Raw genomic sequence first — 21,825 nt, 5'->3', positions numbered from 1 at the left:
TGTTTTCATCTTTTCATTCTCTCACATTTTTTTCTTTTCCCTTATTACCCTTCCCCTACCCATCCCACCTTCCCTACACCTTTAGCTCCTTTCTTCCCATTTCTAAATGTCAGTAATCTTATTAGGATCTTACGTATTATTGCAGATTTTTCACACCAGAGAAACTATTCGGTATTTACGCATGTGTGCCTTATTTATTTCACTTAGGAGTATATCTTCAATATGTATCCATTTTCCTATGAATGAATCTATTTTCTTGTTCTTTATAGCTGAGTAATATTCCATTTTATAGAAAAACCACATCTTCTTTATCCAGTTTCCAATGGATGTGCAAATGGGCTATTTCCAAGTTTTAGCTATTACAAACTGTGCTGCTATAAACATGGATGCGCGTACTTCTCTGTGATAGGATTCTTTTAGTTCTTTTGGAAAGATAGCCAGCAGAGGGATGGCTGGGTCAAATGGAATCTCCAGGCAAAGCTCTTTGAGGTATCTCCATATTGATTTCCATAGTGGTTGCACCATCAGATGCCCATTTTTGAATCGGGTCTTTATATTTGGGGGGGATGATTGTTTTGAGTTGTTTATATATTCTAGATAATAGTCCTTTAACTTGAATATTTTAATATGTGAAAATGTATATAGTCCTAATGACTAACTCCCTGGAATTAAATCAAAGGGTACATCATAGGATTGGAGGCATTTGATTTGATTGATACTTCATTTTGGTACTCATAAAGATTCTTTGTCTTTCTTAAAAAATTTTGGTAGAACAAAAGACAGAAAATTTCAGTTTTTAAATTATAGCCCCAAAATCCATTTAAGAGTAATGAAATGTCAAAGCCAGTTCAGTAGTTCTGCCGTCTGCCTCATAAGCGCAAGGTCTGGGGTTTGATCCCTGGTACCAAAAAAAAAGAACAACAAAAAAAAGTAATGAAATGTCAGTTTTATGGAATAAGTAGGGATAAAGGTAATTCTGTTATTCTGTATTTTATAAAAAGGTATCGCAATTGTGTGAGACTCTGGGATGTTGTTAACTTTTAAATTTCTTGCAAACCCTCAGTCAGAGGAGATGAGGAAAGATGTGGGAGAGAGGAACTTTGAACAGTGGAGGGACGGGTTCACTGTAGAGGCCCAGAGGGTCTTGGGGACCTGGGGTGTAGCTCAGTGGTAGATCATTTGCCTAGGACACACAAGGCCCTGGGTTCAGTCCCCAGTACCACAAAAACAAAAGAAGGGTTTGGGGAGGTCATTTGCTTCCCACTGCCTGGGAAATCTTGACTTCAGTCTAGTCACACGAGAATCAATCTTCCTGTCTCTTATAAATGAAAATTAATTTTTTTCTCTTTTGGAATTCACTGTACATAGCAGTTGGTAAGCTTCTGAACTAAGAAACATTACTGGTATACTGCAGGGTTGTGTTTATACAGCATTTCTTAGCAAGTAAGATATCGTTACATTTTAGCAGGTAGGTGTAAGAAATGACTTCGTGTTCTCTCTCCCTGTCTCTGTGTCTGTCTCTCTCCTGAACAGGGATCTCATTATGTTTCCCAGGCTGGCCTTGAACTAGGTTCAAGTGATCCTCCCGCTACAGCCTCCCGAATAGCTGGGACTACAGACATACACCACAGTGCTTGGTTTTCTCTTTTTCTTTTTAAAAAACAAAACCAGCATTTCTTTAAAGAGTTCTTACTCTCTTTTTTTTAAAAAAATTTTTTCTTTGACAAATTTTATGCGATGTTATAAAATGCCAAGAATTGGCACATTTCATCGACTATATTTTGTGTTTCTTTTGTTTCTTTTTTTTTTTGTTTTGTTTGTTTTTGTTTTTACACAGGGTCTCACTATGTAGTTCAGGCTGGCCTTGAACTCACTATGTAGCCCAAGCTGGTCTAGAACTCACAGCATCCTTTTCTCTCCTGCTGGGATTATGGGCAAATGACTTATTCATATGCATATCTGGATCTGTGTTTTAGCTAAGGTGATTTTATAATTTGAATATTATGTTAATTTGGCAGACAACAATAGAAAACAGATTTGGATATTGTTGTTTTATCAATGATTGTAGTTATAGATTGTTTTTCAAAATCAACTTTTAGCAAAAAAAACACTTTAAAAACATAAATGTTAGAATAAATTATTTTTGAAAAGTGGACAGAATTAGTCAACATACTTTATAAGCATGTATCATAAAATCATAAATGATAACGGATCATAAACACATTTACTATTTTTCTATTTCAGATATTTGAATGGTGGTATTTTCGAAAATACGGAACATCATTCATTGAACAAGTCTCAGTAAGCCACTTGCGCCCCCTACTGGGAGGGGTTGACAACAACTCCTCCAACAATTCTAACTCCAGTAATGGGGACTCCGATTCCAACAGGCAAAGTGTCTCAGGTATGAAGTTTCTTACAAAATTATGAACTTAAGGCAGTAAGAAAGTTGTTAAACATTAAACCTCTGAATGATTTGACAAGTCTATATGAGAGAAATAGGGTATAAGCATCTCAGGGAAAAGAAATGTTTATACTATTACTTTTACTTTTTCTCCCATTTGGTGTAGCTCACAATCATTTAGATCCACGTTCCCAACCTGAGCCTAGCGTTATCCTTGGTAGTTTTTCTGATTTCAAAGAATGGATATATTTTCTTTCATGATAATTGAGAATCTGTGTCTAATCAGATCTGATTGTATTACTCAAGGCTACATTAGTTCCCTTCCATTAAAGGTAAAGCCCACATTCCAGATTCCGTAATACAGGATAACTATCTTGCCAACTTCAGCTTTTGTCACAGTCTGGTCCCTTTGTGTTCAGCATTCTAGCCACCTGAAGCCACTTCCCATTGTTTTATATGCCACGTTTCTCATGATCCTGTGTCTAGAAATGTTTTTTTTTTCCTGTGTTTGTTTATCTGTCACGACCCAAATGAAATGTCAGTGTCTGAGAAGGCTTTTCTGATGATAGGTTGTACACTTCTGTCTTCTTTCATTGGTCCTTAATATTTTTTACCTTTAGCAACACTTACCAAATGGCATTGTAACATTTAAGGTATGGTTATACATCTCTAGCATCTTGCAGTGTCTATTATATCTTTGAAATTCAGTGAGCATAGGAGCCCATTCAAGAACTATGTGTTCTCTGTTTATAAAACAAGAAGAAAAATATAATCTCCTAGCTCAATATCTTCATCATCTTCATCAAATATTTTCTAAGTTCTTATTATGAACCCTGCTTTGTTTTGGCTCCTATTAATATTATAAATAAAGAAAAATCAAATCTTTGTTCTGGTGAAATACTCGGTCTATTCAAAGAAACAAAATGCTAAGTGCTGTGATTGTGTGAGGGAAACATACAATGCTGTGCAAAGCAAAGGAGGGGTTCTTGACCAAACTGAGAGAAGGGTCCCTAGTTCTATGACGTGAAGGGAAAAAGGAAGAAATCAAAGAGCTAGTTTTAGATCTTTCTCTTACTCTTTGTAATAACTTCAAACACATTCATAGACTAGCCAGGCTATAAATATTAATAATCATTGTACATAATTTTGTTCCTGGGGCTGATTCAATGCTTTCTCTCTCTCTCTGTTTTTTTTTTTTTTTTTTTTTTTTTTTTTTTGTACCTGGGAATTTGTGCTTGTGAGGCAGGCAACAAAACCACTGAGTTAAATCCCCAGCCCATCAATGCTCTTTTTTGTTTGTTTGTTTGTTTGTTTTTGTTTTGTTTTGTTTTTTTGAAACAGAGTCTCACTATGTAGTTGAGGCTGACCTGGAACTCACTTTGTAGCCCAGGCTGGTCTTGAACTCACAGCGATCCTCCTGCCTCAGCCTCCCGAGTTCTGGGATTACAGGCATGCGCCACCATACCCAACTTATCAATGCTCTTTTAAATAGACCTTTTGCCAGCCAGACTTAAGTGGTACTTGGTGTACATTTATTTCATAATATGCGTAAGACATGACTTCACCTAGGTAACATACTTGTTTGGGGGTTTGTACACACATTTACCTGTGAAAAAAGAGAAAGAGACCTGGGAAACACAAAATATTATTTTAAACAGTGATTCTTAAATGTGGCTTATTGTTCTTGTATGAAAAACTGTTCAGTCATCATCACACTAGCAGCTGTGGAAAACTTACCACTTTGCATCTGTTGTGAAGGTTCCGCAGATAAAATGTGTGGTTTTGTGCCTCTGAGTTCCTGTATTCTTTAAATGATGCAACATTGTAGATAATGAACAGATCAAAAACAGAAAGCATGCTTATATAAGGATATTCTTTATAGAAAAATATTTACATTTGCATTAAAGTTCTTCTTTCTCCCCAATTTAAATCTCCTCACATACTGTAATGCAATGAAAAGATAATACTTTTCTTATTATCACTATTATTTTGCTGTCTTTCATAGGAGATGCCATGGTTAAGCCTATTCTTTGTAAGAGATAGTCTGTGCCCTTTTTAAAAAATACATTCAGCCAGGCATGTGCCTGTAATCTGAGTTAGTTGTAGGGCTACGAGGGCAGGATCACTTGAACTCACTAGTTCTAGACCAGGCAGAACAGCATTAGCAAGACCCAGTCTCACACAGACACACACACACACACACACACACACACACACACACACACACACAGAAGATAAAAAAATACAATAATAATAATAACCATGAAATTCTCAGTTATATTTAATAGGTTTTACCTTTGTAAGACTGAACTTTTAAATATCGTTCAACTGAGTACCAACTATGCATTCCATATTTCCCTTCTTTTCCTGTATAGTAAATATACCATTTATGGTCTGATGTCATAAAATTACTTAAATAATTACCTTTGGAAGATGGGAATTACATTGTCTAAGTATAAGTAGAGCTCAGTGTGCCAACTTATTCCTTATCTGTGGGCTTTAGTATGTGTCTGACTCAGTCCAACAAGCATGTATACTAAAGTGGAAGTACCAGACACGGAGGAAACTGCTTCTCATTTCTCTCTTGTGGTATTTAGTTTTGAATAAGAAAAATAACTGTATCATACATTATCCACATTTATCTCTATTCTTAATACTTCCTGTTTCATAAGTACAACTGGGCTCAGTTAAGAATAAAGGAAACAGAAGATCCCAAACTGAGGCCAGTCAGTGAATTTCCTTGAAATAGATGAATTTGTTTAAAAACTCCTTATTCCTTTGTCTCAGTTGCTTTCCCATTGCTGGGACAAAATAACCAACACTCCCATGAGTTAGAAGAGAAAATCTTTATTTCAGCTCACAGTTTGTAGAGGGTTCAGTCCATAGTTAGCTGGCTCCAAGGCAGGGCAGCGTGGCAGAGGAGAAACAGTGCATGTAGGTCAGGCAGAAAGCAGAACAGTGAGCCTCCCTTCTTTCATTCTCTTTTTATTCCACCCAGGCTACAAGCCTATTGGTTGATGCCACCCACATCCAGGGTGGGGCTTTTGTTTTCAGTAAATCTATTCAGCCACACTTAGATATGCTAAACCAATCAGTAGACTAATTCACTTGTTGCACCCTTAATCCAGCCACCTCCAAAAGCCCCACCTATGAGTACACAAGGCTTTGGGGGGACATCTAGATATAAGGCATAACACCTTCCTAATAAAAAATGACTAATTCATTAATAACAGAAGTATGAGCCAGATTTTTTTTGGACCATCAAAAGACACATCTTTGCTGAATCTTACCTGAAATATAATGTGGCTAAAACACTTTCACAGACATTAGTAAAGATAGCTTAGCTTAATAATGTTGCTTATTTAAAAGATCACCTTAAAAGTTAAAATTAAATTGAAAGTATCAGCAATGAGCATCTATCTACCTTAAAACTCACTGTAGCTCTTTCCTTAAAGAATCATTTGTTTTGACTAAATTCTCAAAGAGTTGGCCTACCTGAGAATGACTTGGGATGTCAGTGGTAGGGTGAGGAGTAAGGAGGGCTGTGTTATGGTTAGAAGGAAGACTGTATTTTAAAACCTTTGGAGATCTGTGCAAAGTGATCTGAATACAGACTTGCTCAAAATTTGCAGCCGCCGTTGTCTGTGGGCCAGTGGTTAATTACAGTTTCTTACTGTAGCCCTGCTTCAGCTTCTGCAGTGGAAGTTAACATTTGGGAAACTTTTACTTGCATTTTTTCATTTGTGAGCTAAACTGCTGTTTTCTTCCTAATATATAGTTTCTGATAAACTTTGCTGCTGTATTTTATCACTTCACCATGTTTCTCAATGCCATTTCTTAATTCAGTGCAGCTGATGAACTATACTGATCCAGAGGAATTTAAAATGTGACCAACTTCTCCCTGTCTTGAGGAAGGGAATTCTCAGAGTTCAGTAACATTCTCAGTTTGTGACCCTCTCCTGACCTTCTTCATAGTCTCTAAAGCCAGTTTAGATCTCTAGTAAAATGGAAAAAGCCCAAAATAGTTTCAGATTCTGGTGAACATTTATTTAATATTTTATGATTTCTACATTATTTGTAGAGTTGATTGAAGTCAGAAATGACCAGTGAGAAATATAGGACAGATGTAATTAAAGACAACTATCTTGGCAGTATTCTTGAAGACAATAGTATGCTACCTAATATAAATCATTTCAATAAAAATGATGTTAAATAAGTCACACATGTGTAAATACCGAGTAGTTTCTCTGGTGTGAAAACTGTAATAGTACATCAGATCCTAATGAGATAACTGACAATGTGAAATAGGAAGAAAAGGGCTAAAGGTGTAGGGGAAGTGGGAAGGGTAGGGGGAAGGTAATAAGGGAAAAGAAAAATTATGAGAAAATGAAAAAATGGAAATAAAGTGTTTGTAAGGGGGAGGGGAGGAGGGGTGAAGGGAGGGCAGGGACAAGGGGAAAAATGAAAACCAAGACCTGTCATGTAAAGGTACAAGATCCCAATGATGAATGTAACTGTACTGTGTACCTAGATTGTACCAATAAACTCATTTAAAAAATGGTCTTAAAACTCTTCATAGAAGAATTTGTAAGCAGTAACATTTGTTAAAATGAAAGCTATCATTACTTTGTACTTTGTATGTGATCATTTATCCCAGTGCTGTGAATCAGTTGTCTCTTTCTCGCTTTCCCTCTCCCTTTCCCTTCCCTCCCCTGGTTGGGGATTGAACCCAGGGACTGAAACTAGGCAAATGCACCGAGATACATCTCTGCCCTTTTATTTTTTATTTTGAGACAAACTCTTGATAAGTTCCCACGCTGCACCTCTGCCCCAGTTTGCCGAGTAGCTGTGATTGTAGGGGTGCACCACCATACCCATGTGCTAATTTTACTCTTAATGCTTGTTTAGAGTTCATCTGTATTATGCAGAGGATTGAGTACAGTGTTTATTTCTGAAATAGCAGAGCTAATAAATATAGACACAATCACATATGAGAAATTGATTTTATTGGAGTTAATCTGATTGTTGTAATACATCCAGTGAAACTTTAGCTAGGGCTTTTGCTGTCATATCTTAAAATGAAAGTATTTAAAAGTGTCTCACATTTCCCAGAGGAGTTTTCAAAACTGTTCCTCTAGAAAAAAATTGAATTGCAGTCATAGGATTTTCAAATGTGATGTTATAGGTTAACAGATTTGTTGTATACAGTAGTTGAGAGTTGGGAAGTCTGGACACCAAGCCTTAATCTTTACTGTGGACCTTGGGGAGATTATCTTTCTTTCTATACTTTCCTTTTTATTTTTATAAAAATTATGTAATATGTGCATTTTGCTCATTTATGTAAGGGATGTAGATGACTTGAACTTCAAGCACTTTTGTAGAAAAGATAAATGAAAATTAAGCTTATAACTGTGACAAAAGTTGCTTCTACTGTTTATAATGTTGCTTTCAGTTTTAAAGTTTTAGGAAGAGATGGTAACTTTCTAGTGTACAAAAGCTTCCTAGATTATGATAGGTAATTTATATATTTTGGAGTTCCCAGGAATAGGGATTATCTTTTTCAAAAAATTCAGAGAGAAAATGTTTCAGACTGAATTAAGCAAGATGTAGAATAATATTTTTTTTTCCACGTGACTAAAAGTCCTGTGATGTTACAGCCCTTTGGCTTTTCTGAAAATTGAGTTCTAGTTTTCTTTGAGCACTTCAACAAAAGGAAAAGTCTGTGGTGCCTTCTATACAGTTCTTCAGGTGAATGCTGCAGAGTCTCATTACCCTTCTCACTTTCTTTGAAGGTTGTGCCTACCTTTAAGTCATAAGCTTTATCTGTTTCTGTAAACTAGAGCCTAGAGCAGGGATTGACTCATAAAAAACACTTAACGTGTGTTTGAACCACACACTCCTATGAGTGATAGAATGGGCATTTTTGAGGGATGGCTGAATATGAAAAGGCATAAAACAAGGATGATTGCTATAGAAAGTTTTAGGAGGCGTGGATAAGAGGGAGAGCAGCAAAAGGGATTGGAGCTCACTCTTAGAAGTTCTTAATGGTGTAAGCATTAGTTTTTATGCTGTTTCACACCCAGATCTTGTAAGGATCCCATGATGGCAAAGGAACAGGTTTGTTCTGTAGACACTGGGAACGGATCAAGTGCTATTTCAATGTTGGCTGCCTCCATTTCTCCTGAATTATATTTTTATATGCTTGCTGAGGTCAGAATGTCTCTTGACTGTAGTTGTGGGTGGAGACTGTACCTCTGGACTGCTACGAATAGAGCCATAGAAAGTATGTCCTGTCACGGGCTTCTTTATCACTACACCAACAGTATTAGCAAGCTCTTGATGGTGTCCCACTCAACTTTTAGTGCTTCTTAAAAGCACTAAAATTATTGTTAATATAGAATTTTAAATCTGACTTGAAATAAATTTATTCTCCAAAAGTACACATGAGAAATGGGACCTCATATGCAAAAACTGAGAGACCTGATTTTAATTTCTTCTCTCAAATCTTCATATTCTAAGGTTTTGGCATTTATACTCTTTGTCCATATCAGGAAGTCTGACACTTCTGGGATTTGTTCCATAGAGTGGTTTCTGAGTACAAGTGGTTTTTTAGTTGTTGTTGTTTTGTTTTTTTAGTAAAGATAGGATTGTGGAAGAAAACAGCAAAAAAGACATTAATATAGCTATGACCTAATTTAAAATAAAACTTTGATGTGTTTTTATGCATGATCTCTAGACTGCTTGTTTCTAAAAGGAAAATAACCTGTCCCACATCATCTAGGTAAAGGATACAATTTATTAAGATATTTCTTCTGTACCTCTTTATCACATTTTTTTACTTTGATCAGTTTACATCTGTAATAGTTACTTAAATCTTTATTTCTAAGTTCCAAGAATAGTAAAAAAACTGAATACATAATACGTATATGACACCAATGTTAAAGTTTTTTTTTAAATTCAATTCTCTAAGAGAAGTCATAAAAGCATTATTTCACGTTTGCTACACCCCCTGCTGGCTGTTTTATGGTACTCCCTAAATAAAATTTCTTTCCTTTGTGGGGCACTACTAGTAAATGCATATACACAGTATTTTTCTTTAGAGTTATTTTGTTTAGAAATACTTTAATTTAATATATAATAGAGTTTAAATTTTAATTGAAGGTAACTTTTTTCTAATTTGTCAATTCATGCATGGACAGTGCTTATTTTTCCACTCTGTATAATAATGCAATTGTTGGAGTTAAAAGTATTTGCCATAATCTTTTTGTTAAATCTTTCATGTTAAATTCAGTAGAGGAGGAGGCATTTCCCCCAGATGTCTCTGATTTATTGTAAACAATTATACTATGTGCATCCTTGTGCAAGAGTCTGTGTGCATAGTTATTATATACTAAGTGTGAAACTGGAAACACCAGTGAGCTTTTAAGAAGAGCACTTTAAATCTTGAAAGAGTATTTCAAGGAAGAGTTAGCAGTGGTGAAGTCCAAAAAATCCTAACAGCCAAAAAGGCAGCAGTTGTGGTTATTTGGCCTCAAGTGTGCCTAAAGCCAAGATCTAGAGTCAGGGTGTTTCTGATCCTTCTAAGGGGCTTTGTGTTTGCAGAAAAAGTAAATATTGAGGGGAAACATAATTTCCTAATCAGTGCCAGATGAAGTGACACCTCTTCAGCCTCAGTTTCTTAAAAGTGAATTCAGAGATGCTGCACTAAGTGAGCAAAAATAATTCCCTATGACAGGTTAAGCTAACAACAAAAATTTTTAGGGCTATTATTATATAAACATTGAGTAAATTGAAGCCAAATTCTGCCCTAATTTAAAGATTCCCTTATTTGGCATCTTCTTTAAATGAAAACATGTATTCCTTCTTTCACTATTTTAACAAATATTTACTGAGATTATATACAACATTCTCACATTGCTTTATGTTCTCTGTTACCACACTGTATTATGATTGATGGCTTAGTTGTTTCCTCCACTGTATACTCAGTTCATGCATATTGGAGCGATGGGTGGATGGGTAGGTGGGTGGAAGGATGGGCATTAGATATACAGGACAGGATAAAACCCTAATGAATCATCACATGGCCTTTAATATCCTTGAATTTTGTAATAATTTGTGTATGTGTGTCTGTATAGTTAAGTGTTTTTGGCTGGTTATATACATAATGTTTTGACTAGGGTTCACTGATTTTATTTTCTAATAAAACTATATTCATCCAGGGAAATCTAGTATTGTGAATCAGCAGAAAGTCTTAATCATAGGGTGCTTTAAAAGAAATTAGCTTATTAGACAAATACTTGCAGGAACAACCTCAATGCTATAGACTGACTTTTCTAAGTTAAAGTCCTATTTTTCTAAGTTTCTACGGTCCTTGTATTATAAAAGAAGCACAATTGATTAGTATCTAACATGATATTGGTATGATGATTAGTATGTGTGTCTTTATACGTAAATGTTAAAACGCTTTCAGATAATTTATTTTCATGGTGTTTCAACCTAAAATAGTGATAATTTTTTATTACCTTTTTCCAGCAAGCCAAAAATAATCTAGTGAATTATCCCCAAATCGGAAGTAGTATAGTCCTTAATTAAGAGTCTACAGCTCTGTGTATTATATTGTAGAATTAAGTTTACTTTGTCAGGTATGATGTTATTATAAGATATAATAGAAGCTTCACTTCTGCCTGCAGCTTTTACCTATAATTTTATAAATAAATTAATAGAATCTGTTCAGATCAGAAATAACTATAGAAGTTATGAACAAGCTGATTTTGCCACGTACTTTCATTTAGTTATGAGGACATTTGGCCCCAGAGAGAGAAGGCAAAATTTTCCAAAGTCCTAGTGCCTAAGCCACATTTTCTGATTTATCAGTAAGTTTTTCTATGTTGTTTCCTATGTTAAGAATAGAGAACAGAACTATCTTATCAAATCCCAGGAAGAGTACTTTGCTGAAGTAATTAGTTGTAATGTCACGGAACTTATGTGTTACATTTCCATATTTCTCTTTGTTGCAGAATGCAAAGTATGGCGAAATCCACTAAATTTATTTAGGGGTGCTGAATATAATCGGTAAGCATTTTAACAGCTTGGGAAACAAATGGATCTAGTTCAGAAAGCACCAGACAGCAGCAAATACTTTTGCTGGTTCATTTAGGGGTCATATAGCAGTATTAGTGCTTCTATTTTTTTTAATACTACTGAATACTATCCTCAAATATTTTGATTCTTCTGTTTTATGAGTGACCTAACATTAGACTTTGGATAATGTATAGAAATGCATAGTTTTTAGAATTTTTCTGCTATAATTATTCTTTTAAATATATATCATGCAATGAAAGCATTTTGAAACTTACCTGGAACATGATTATAAATTTGCCAGAGAAGTTAACATTTAATTTAGTGAAGTACTTAGGCAGATTAGGATTTTCATAGATTTTGGAAAATGTCACTCATAATCCTAATTAGGGAAGGTTTTCTGTCACTGAGAGTTAGTAAAATTTTATGGCAAAAATGTTGGGGAAAGTGTTTATTTCTTTCCTGTATATAATTCCTAAAGTAGAACAGGATGATTAAAAAAGTTATTTTTATTCCTAACTTTAGTTGTCAGTTCAGGGTTTATATTTTAACTCATCTGCAGCTTACTGTTCAATGTATTGCATTTAGTGTATCTCTCAAAATTGTTTGACCATCATTTTCCTTTACAGATATACTTGGGTGACAGGACGAGAGCCTCTGACTTACTATGACATGAATCTCTCTGCCCAGGACCACCAGACATTCTTTACTTGTGACTCGGACCATTTGCGTCCTGCAGATGCAAGTATGGAAAATCCTTCAGACAAGGCTGGATGGGAGGATTTTTTAGCTTGCCTTAAGTTTACTGCTTTCAGAATATCTGCCCTATTTAAACCCACTGCACAAAATAGTAACTTGCTGATTGACTGGTAGAACCCAGAATTCTAACACTTAACTATTGAAGTATTTAAGTATTATAAACAGTGAAGTATCCGTATAGAAGTGGAGATCATTTTAATTTAGAGCATGACTTAAAGCAATACTTCAAAGTAGTGTTGGTTTATTTTGAAGACAAGTCTGGCATGAAGCTAATTAAATTCATAGTTGAAATGGAATGAAGAGTCTTATTTCCTTGATGATTTTCTAATTAGGATTCACTGAATCCAGATGATTAAGGAATATACTATATTTTGGTGACGTGTATGTCTGTTTATAAGTTTACTATCATTAAATGGGAGCATGGCTTTGGCTACTGGAGTCCATGTGTGTTTTCCATCCTAGGGAAGATTTTGTTTAGTATACATTTTTTACTGCTCAATTTCCAAATAATTCTACTGGTATGTTTTATGTTATTAAACTTAAATAGGTGAAAAAAATCTTTTAAAAAAGGAAGTTCTAAAATGGTATAATTGATAGTATGAAATAGAAGCTGGCTAAAGGGGAAGTGGGAAGGGGAGGAGAAAGGAAAGAAGGGAAAAGAAAAAAATGTGAGAAAAATGGAAACAAAGTTTTGGTAAATAGGGAAGGGTGAAGGGGGTGAAGGGAAAAAATAAAAACCAAGACATATCATGTAAAGGTACAAGATCCCATTGATAAATGTAACTGTATTGTTTGCTTTAAATGGACCAATAAACTTAATGGTGGGGCAAGGGGAGGAAGTTCTACATGCTCTTAAGAAACTGACTTACAAAATACAGTAAAATTCTTGAAGCAAATTAAGAAAATTGTTGCTTTTTTAAAAAAAAGGTACTTTTTATCATGTCAGAACATCATAGTATAGTAAATATTACCAACCATTGAACTTTTTACAGTATATTCACAAAATGCTCTGATTTGCAGGCAGATTTGAGAAACATATATATATATGTGAAACAGAAATCTAAAGCACCTTTTATTGACCCAAATCATAATCCTTCAAATCATTCCAAAATATTCTAATATCCAGAGCCCATAGCCAGGATGTACTTGGGAAAATGAATAGTAGAAGCTGTGTTGTGTTTAAACAAAAAAAAATTAGTAGCAATGTCATTTCAGAATGTTTAAAATAATGTATGTTTTCTAATAACAAATGATGCTAATGTGTAATAGAAATAAAATCTCTCTCAGACAGCCTTTTCTTTGGAGATTTACACTTACCCTCTTAGTAATGAAATAGTTTCTTGTACTTCTAGCTGCAAGCTGTTAATGAATCTGTTGGGCCTTCCTAATTATATGTACCAATTGACTTGCTTTTTTCTCTTTTTCTAAAATAGTAATGCAGAAAGCTTGGAGAGAAAGAAACCCTCAAGCTAGGATTTCTGCAGCTCATGAAGCCTTGGAGATAAATGAGTAAGTGAGAAGAGGACAAATCTTGAAAAGGGAATCTCATCTTTTGCTGAGTATATTCAGTTGCTATTGATGGGATACTTATATTGAACTATTCATTCGAACTGGGGGTGATTTAGGGGGTATATTTTATAAAATTTTCTTGTAGTGGTGGTTTTAGTCATTTCAGTGTCTTTACTGTGACCTTAAATGAAATCCTTTAAGGGCTATCTCTGGAATATTGTGAGGACATAAAGTAAATATAATTTTTTACATATCTAAAATATTGTGATGGGGAAATTCTTCCAGATGTAGAAAGATCATGTGTACCGTCATGTTTTCTAGAGAAAACTTCTGTTAGTTGGGGAAACATAATAAAGATATGAGGTGAAAAATATTTTTAAAACATTTTAAGATCAAGACAAAGATAAGAGGAAATGTTGTCCTTAGTGTTGTTAAACATTCCATGGGTTACTAAGGAAGGTTGGGAAGTGTCTTCTGGAGATCTCAGAATATGAGAAAGATTCTTAAAGTTAGAGTCATAAAAACTTAGGATTGGCAGAGACCTTAAAGGTCATTTAGCTCAACCACCCATCTGGCGCTTGAATCACCTCAACACAGTTCTTCCAAGTGGTCATTGTTAAACTATTTTATGATTTTTTTTCTGAAGATGGTTACAGAATATTCTCCAGAGATCTTAGAAAAAAAATCACTTGAGAGTTGGAAATCCTACCATTATAACAAGTTGGTCTGTATGATTTCTTTCTACCTTCTTGTTATCTACAAATTTGATATGCCTGCCTTCTGTATTGTCATCCATGTTTGTAAGAACAGGATCAGGTCTATAGATAGAACCCTGTATACAGATACTACAGTACAAGTTCACGCATCACCATTCTTTGGTATTATTATTCAACCAACTCCTAAACTACCTAGTTACAATGTGATTCAGTCTGTTTCTCCATTTTGACCCTAACAATGCAAGTGGTAGCTATGGATCCTTAATTTATAATAATCTACTAGAGAAAATGAAAGTAGCACAACCTGACTTATGCATTCTTAGCAAATCAAAGCTGGCAACAGGTGGTTATTACTTTCTTTTTTACATGCTTGGAGACCATCCTTTTTAACAATCCATTAGACTATCTTTCTAAATCACTCTTCTGCAGTTTTATAAGTCAGCTGTCTTCCCTTTTCTAAAAATGTATACCGTGTTTGTCTTTTCATCTTCTTTTCATTCTTTGTAATTCCTCAGCTATCCGTAGTGAGCAATTCGATGACCTGCCCACACGGTCTTTTGGTTTTCTGGGTTTTGCCCATCCCAGTAAAGTAAGTCATTTAGAATGGATCAGTTGTTTACTGTCTTATCTTTTTACTATTTCAGAGTTTAATTTCTTTTCTCCTTTTCAGTCTGACAATCCTTCTTGATAAGAGGTCAGGAACAAGATAGAAGTGAGGGAGTTTTTCTTTGTTTTTATTTTCTACCACTGTTAACCATAAACTTTCCTTGATTTGGTATTGTGTTTTATTTGCCTTTTTGCTTATTTGCTTTTGTGGTTTTGGAGAAATGAGAGTGTTGTAGGGCCTTAAACAGAACTCATAAACATGGAGTAGCTGTCATTAGTGGGTCTGTTTTGGGGGGAATCTTTTTTCTTTTCAAGTCTCAGGTAATTTGCTATTTTAGCTCTTCTTATAAATTCTTTCTACTTTCTTAATTCTTTAATAACATCTACTCTTTCCATCTTTTTTTATATGTCCTTCAAAAATCTGACCAGTGAGAGATCTCTGTGAAGCCATTTTGGTTACTCAAGCCCACCTTGCTTTTCTTCCCAAAGAATAGTTTGTGTTTGCAGTTTCAGTTGGACATTTGGAAGCTGCTCGATGCTCTTAAACCATTTTTCCTTTTGAGTCTCATACCACTGAATCATACTTCTTTCCTTTGAATATTTTGAAGCCCACCTCCCCCTCTTCAATTACCTTAAATTCCAAAATGACATAGTAACCCTCTCTGAATGTTCCTACCAATTTTCATTTCACCAACTATTTTTTTCTTCTTGGTCAGAATTAGGTCCAGAGTTGAAGTTCCCCTAATTGCTTCCTCTACCATCTGGGAGATAAAATTGTTACCAAAGTAAGTCAAGAACCTGTTGGGTGCCCTACTTCTAACCAAGTGAGACTTCTAGCAGATACCTGGATGGTTGACACCCACATCATCACATTTTCTTGCTTCTGTATGTGTATTGTGTTGTGCCAAGGATGCATCATCTATATCTTCCATCGAGCTGAGCAGTCTGTTCTGTAATCCCCAACCATTGGCACTTCTATTGCTCTCTTCTATTTCCTTCACTCACAAGCTCTTAGCATGTTTCTACCCCAGACTCATGAGTTTCCACATGGATGTTTGTTTCTTGGCCAGTAGTGCTACTCTGCCTCTCCTCCTAAGAATACTGTTTGAAATATAAATAAGTAAAGCAAGTAAGCAAGCCTAACCATTCTTGAGTTCCCACCCTACCAACTGCAGTCTTATAGCTAGTTCGTTGGATACTGTAACTACTACTCAGTATTGTAATCTCAGTTTTCACATCGTTACCCTTGGCCCATATTTATATGCAGGCATCTGAAGCCTTAAGTATTTCTTCAGATGCTTAGCCCAGTTATTTTCTCCAGCAAATCACTATAGACAGTTTCTGCATCATTACTGTTCTTTTCCAAGGCATATATACTGCCCTTCATAGTAACTGTTTTTTCAGCTTTTTTTCTGGGCATTTTTTTGCTACCTCACTACATTCAGTTTGAAACCATTTCTGGTTCCTTCTTAAGAGGGATTGGCCAAAGAACTTATAATACCCCTCCTTAAGGTTAAGATTAACTAGTGACCCCAAATCTCACATTATCTGTTAAGTTCAGGCTGCTTATTCTAGCTGGCTATTATAGTTCATGAATAATAACATTTGGGTTTATTTTCTGTTTATTTTCTCTCTTGTGGTGACATGGAGATAAGTAGGGAAATGGCCACAGAGAGGCAATGAAGAAGAAGGAAAGTAAAGGGTGGGTCAGATTAGAACCCTGTGGTCTGTTTTGGCCTTACTCTCCCTTTCATTAGCAGTGGGTTGTTCTTCATATGATTGGAAGGCTTAAATTTTCCAGAGTTTCCTTGGTTCTTTTGTTAACTGTATATCCTTTTTGGTGTCCTATCTTAGAGTGTAAGAAAGGATTATGTGAGATGATATGCGTTAAGTGCCTGGTACAGTGCTTAATATACTAAGCAACAAATGGTAGCTTGTTGTCAAAGGCATAATAAGATTTAACTCTCCCTAACTACTGTGGCTGAGTGAAACATCAGTACCCGTAGGTTCTTCTAGTGTTCTCCGAAGCAGAAAGTCAGTGCTGCTCTGAGATGTTGAAGCAGTTTTTTAAAAATGAGTAACTTGATTTAATGAATTTATCACACTGAAGAAATTCTTAGATGGAAGAGAATTTGTGTTTAGTAAATGAAAGTAAAAATATGTGAACCTCTGACTTTGTTGGAAGGAGACATTTAATAACAGCTCTTACCATTTCCATTATTGACTGATTATTGAACATATACTGCATGCTGGCTACTGTACTGAGCAATTCACATGCATCACCCTGCTTAACCTTCACAACAGACCGTGAGCAGATAAATTACATGTTGTTCTATATCTGGGAGGCAGAGTAATAACTTGCACAAAGTGACACACTAATTAGGGGCTGATTCCAGATGTGAGCCCACACCCTAAACATTACATATCCTACTTCCCAAGCTAACACATAGACATTTCTTCTGTACCATTATTTTGTGTCAACAGCTGCAAATGGGTGCATGAACCAGTTGGCCACTCTGCATGTTGGCGTAACCCCTCGCCCTTCTGCATGAGCTCCTATACTCTATTATCATGCTCTTGGATTTTTAATTGATAATGGCTATTATCTGAACGGACAGGTGTGCAACTGCTTACATTCTGTTGGCTGAAGAGGAAGCAACAACCATTGCTGAAGCAGAAAAACTGTTTAAGCAGGCCCTGAAGGCCGGAGATGGATGTTACCGGCGTTCTCAGCAGCTGCAGCATCATGGATCCCAGTACGAAGCCCAACACAGTAAGATTTCCTCCAGTTTGATGTGTTGGGAAATCCGAGTTGTAAAATGAATAAGCACAGCGAATTTTAAATCTACTTCAAAATTTGATTCTCTTGGCTTTTGCTTTTCTTGGTTTTTAATACTTTTTCTCCTTTGTGCAAGAGCACGTGGTATACAACCTCATTATTATGTTCACAACATTCTCTTTCCTTCCCATTGACTCCCAATGCCAAAAATAAAAGGCAATAACTTTTAGCAGTAATCTTCTTTCTTCCCAGAATTCATAGGTATTTCTTCTCATAATTTTAAGTCTCAGTTCAGAAACAAGACTTAACTTACTATTAACAAAGGTTTTGTTTTATAAATCTTCTACAGCAGAAAATAGGAAATAGGAAAATTCAAAATACAATATTAGTGGTTGTATCAGCATTTAACTCTTATTTAAGAAACATTGATAATTGGCTTCTAGAAAGAAAGTATTTTTAGTTCCTAGTTATTTTTTATAGTAAAACAGAGCTTTCTTTAATTTAAGGTAACTCTTTGAAATCTGAGACCTTTCACTTTAGTACACTAAACAGAATCAGTGATATTATGAGATAACAGTGTAAAAAGAAGACAAATCATTTCTGGAATTTTTTGAGCCCTTGACTTGTCTTTGTTGATTATTTAAGCAGAAGTCAGTGGTCCTTCTGTGAGAAAAATGTTTTCATGGTCCACCCAAAGTGTGGGTTGTTTTCTTAAGGTGGCGTTGCTCTCACTTTTTTTATCCTTCCTTCCTTTTTGGAAAGTATGAAAAACCTCCTTCATATTTAGGATTTTGCAGTTATATTTTAATATTAAATTTCATATTTAATATTAAATATTAGATTTGGTATAGGAATTGAGTGCATTAATTTCTGTGGTGAAGGTGCCAGGAAGATCTTTGTCTTACACTCTGTGCATACATGAGCACATCCATATACAGATTTTCATTTTTATTCTTCAGTGAGTTTATATGTTAATGAGGCCTCTAGTTAAATCTATATCTTGCTTTTTTAAAAAACTATAACAGTACATTTTGAAGGTATATAGTAAATTCTATTTTGTTAACTAAATGGCAATTAATACATAAAATTATATAACTTAAAGTATTTTATTTTTTATTCTCTAAATTTTTTCTGTTTTGTTTTTGTACTAGGGATCGAACTCAGGTCCTTGTGCTTACAAGGCAGGCGCCAGAACCACTGAACTAAATCTCTGGCCTTATTCTCAAAATTAAATCCTCTCAACCTGTTGCCTAAATCTACCCCAAAGAATATAATCACATCTTTAAAATCATTTGTAGATACTTGGCAGTTTTTCAGCACACATCTTGTTCTCATTGTTTAAAACTTGAAATGTTCAGACTTTGGTCTTAACATCTTTTAATAGCTACATATTATATGTATGCTTAATCTATAACAGGTGTGTCATATTTTTCTCAAACATGGTAATTTTATTGAGGATTAAGCATATGCATGTTATCAGTGACCTGGAAACATATCCAAGAAGACATATAATTAAATGAAAGATTAAGATAAGTTTTTAATGTACTTTTTAAGGGCCATGTTAGTGACCATTGTTATACCTATCTAGTTTGTCAATGTTTTCTCTAACACATTTTTCATTTTGTTGCATACTCTATTGTCATATCTGGAATGTGTTATATTTCCATCTAAAATCGGCTGCTTTGGGGACCTGGAGATGATTATGATGTCACTACTGTTAGGGAAAGAATAATATAAAACAGAAGTTCAAGATGAGGCTTCTCCAGACTTAATGTCAAAAATGAAAAAACAAAAAAAGTTCATCAGAATGCAACCTGAGGTTCACCTCTGTGCATCTTTACCAAAAGCATGCACCCTTGAAGAGTGTGGAATTCTCTTGATTATGCACTGGATACAATGTGGGTATATTTATTTCCCCGAACTTTGTGGCAGAAGACTGTATTAACAGCAAATGTTAGCATCCTAATTCAAAAGCATGGATTGCGTATTTGGGTACATGGTTTGACCTTTGGAAATCTAAATAAAATTAACTCTGTATCCATTCTACTATTAACAAAGCTGTCAATGCTTCTGGCAGTAAGAAAAGCCAAACAAACAGTCTCTTCACTCTGAGATTTTTTTCATTAAGGGCAAGAAAAATGAGCCTTTGTGTTTTTTTCTTGCTGCTCTACTGAAAGCTCTTGATTTTTAACATTTTGGTGTTTTACATCTCCTTTAGGACGTGATACCAATGTTTTGGTCTACATCAAAAGAAGACTAGCAATGTGTGCCAGGAGACTCGGGAGGACCAGAGAAGCCGTGAAAATGATGAGAGACGTGAGTCTGAATTTGTGTTTGAGATCCGTGGAAACGTTTCTGGTTTACCGCTGTAGAACCCACTGAGTGGGCCTAACAGATGACGGTGTGGTGATAACAGGCTGGAGCCAACTGCCTGGATGAATGACCTTGGGCAAGTCACTTGACTTCTGTGCCCCCAGTTCCCTCATTTGTGAGATGAGATAGCAAGAACAATCCTCGCAATAACTCCTTAGAATTGCTTTAAGAGTTAAGTGAGCTAACACTTGCAAAGCTCTTATTAGGTGGCTGGTATTAAAAAATCTCAATAGATGTTCTCATTCATAAACCTTTGGGGCTATCACTGGAGACCAATAATGAGATCAGCATTTTAGCTAACTTTTTCTGTGTGGAGTTATTAGGAAGGTTTGAATAAATTATGGGTCAAACTGCTACCCTCAACTTTAGTAATATGAGCTAATCCTATCATAGTCATTTCAAGCATTTTCCTAGATTTTATTTTTTTTTTGGCAAGGAAAAAACACATCTTATATTTTATCTTTATAGTTTCATGATTATATTTTCCTGGATTCTTGAGAAACAAGGTACTTTATCAGTTGTAGTCAACACAAGAAGAAAGGCAATAGGAGTTTCTCAAAGAAATAGAACTTAGGGAGGTTATCGTGTAACTTCAGAACAATAGTTTTAAGAAAAACCGATTAAGGAACTTCCATGTTTTAGTTGTTACTGTTAGCAGTAAATACTTTTCATAAAAGAACTGGCACAATATGAATTGTATTTATAAGTCAGTTTCTTTTAAAAACAATCTTAGAAAACCCTCTGTCAGTGCTCCTTCTTCCACTGTATTCTCACTTAGAAGACATAGATAGCTGCTCTTTATAAAAACAGAGAAACCAGGGGCAAGATAAAGATGACATCTTGCTCAACTTTGAGTTCATAGAGTTGAGCACAGGACTGTGTAAACCTAGCCAACCTTTTCTCTGCTTGCAATGCAAAGTCCATCTGTTTTTTTCTGAAAGTTACAGTACAATAGGAAAGCAAAAGTGAGACCCGGGCTTGGATCTGCCTACTCCATTAAGCATCAGTGTAGTCCTCAAATCTGATGAGAGAAATAAATGGAAGAAGATTATAAAAATGATATATGCTCAGATAGGATTAAATCCTTTTGATTGAAGGAAGAACTTAAAAGAATTTTTTTTTTATAGCAGAAAAGGTAATTTTAAGAAAAGGAGATTTCTGTGAGACATGCAGCTACTCTCAAATCTTCTTAGCTTACAGAAATTCCATCCCTGATATAGCAAAGAAATCCTGCTGTCAGTTTCTGAAAGAGTGGGAGCTTTATGAAGCATACAGTATTTATCTTAAACTAGCCTCGTCATATAAACTTTTAATACAGTGTGGTGGTTTTATTATCTATTCTTAACTCTAATTAGCCTGAAATAGGCATGCATGGAAAAGCATATTTTAGTGATTTTATTTATTATAAGCTTAAGCAATTTAATAGGAAAACAAACTTTTTTGGGGAGTACTAGGGATTGAACTCGGGTCCTTGTGCTTGCAAGACAGGCTGTGGAACCACTGAGCTCAATCCCTGGTCCAGGAAAATAAATTTTGACTATTTTAATTCTATTTTTTAATCAGTTTCATTCTGCTCACCATTTTCAGTATCTTACATAAAA

At 35.2% G+C, this 21,825-nt stretch overlaps 1 protein-coding gene across 8 annotated transcripts in view; it reads left to right on the top strand.

The window, feature by feature from the left end:
* The window catches only part of St7 (suppression of tumorigenicity 7), a 315,589-nt gene that overhangs the window by 192,929 nt on the left and 100,835 nt on the right, over positions 1–21,825 (top strand). For 6 of the 8 annotated variants that reach the window (XM_010621884.3, XM_010621885.3, XM_010621883.2 and 3 more), the window contains exons 3-8: positions 2,245–2,404; positions 11,422–11,476; positions 12,112–12,227; positions 13,675–13,750; positions 17,691–17,845; positions 20,070–20,167. In XM_010621884.3, coding sequence (XP_010620186.1) covers positions 2,245–2,404; positions 11,422–11,476; positions 12,112–12,227; positions 13,675–13,750; positions 17,691–17,845; positions 20,070–20,167 — 660 coding nt within the window. Of the gene's footprint in view, positions 1–2,244; positions 2,405–11,421; positions 11,477–12,111; positions 12,228–13,674; positions 13,751–15,788; positions 15,858–17,690; positions 17,846–20,069; positions 20,168–21,825 lie in introns of all 8 variants that reach the window. The other 2 variants (XM_010621892.3, XM_010621891.2) reach the window with 1 other exon arrangement.

This window comes from Fukomys damarensis, unplaced genomic scaffold (genome assembly GCF_012274545.1).
Source record: "Fukomys damarensis isolate Sample0158 unplaced genomic scaffold, DMR_v1.0_HiC HiC_scaffold_4, whole genome shotgun sequence".
NCBI lineage: Eukaryota > Metazoa > Chordata > Mammalia > Rodentia > Bathyergidae > Fukomys > Fukomys damarensis.
Note: the sequence above shows the minus strand (reverse complement) of the source record. Positions and strands in the feature narration are given on the sequence as shown.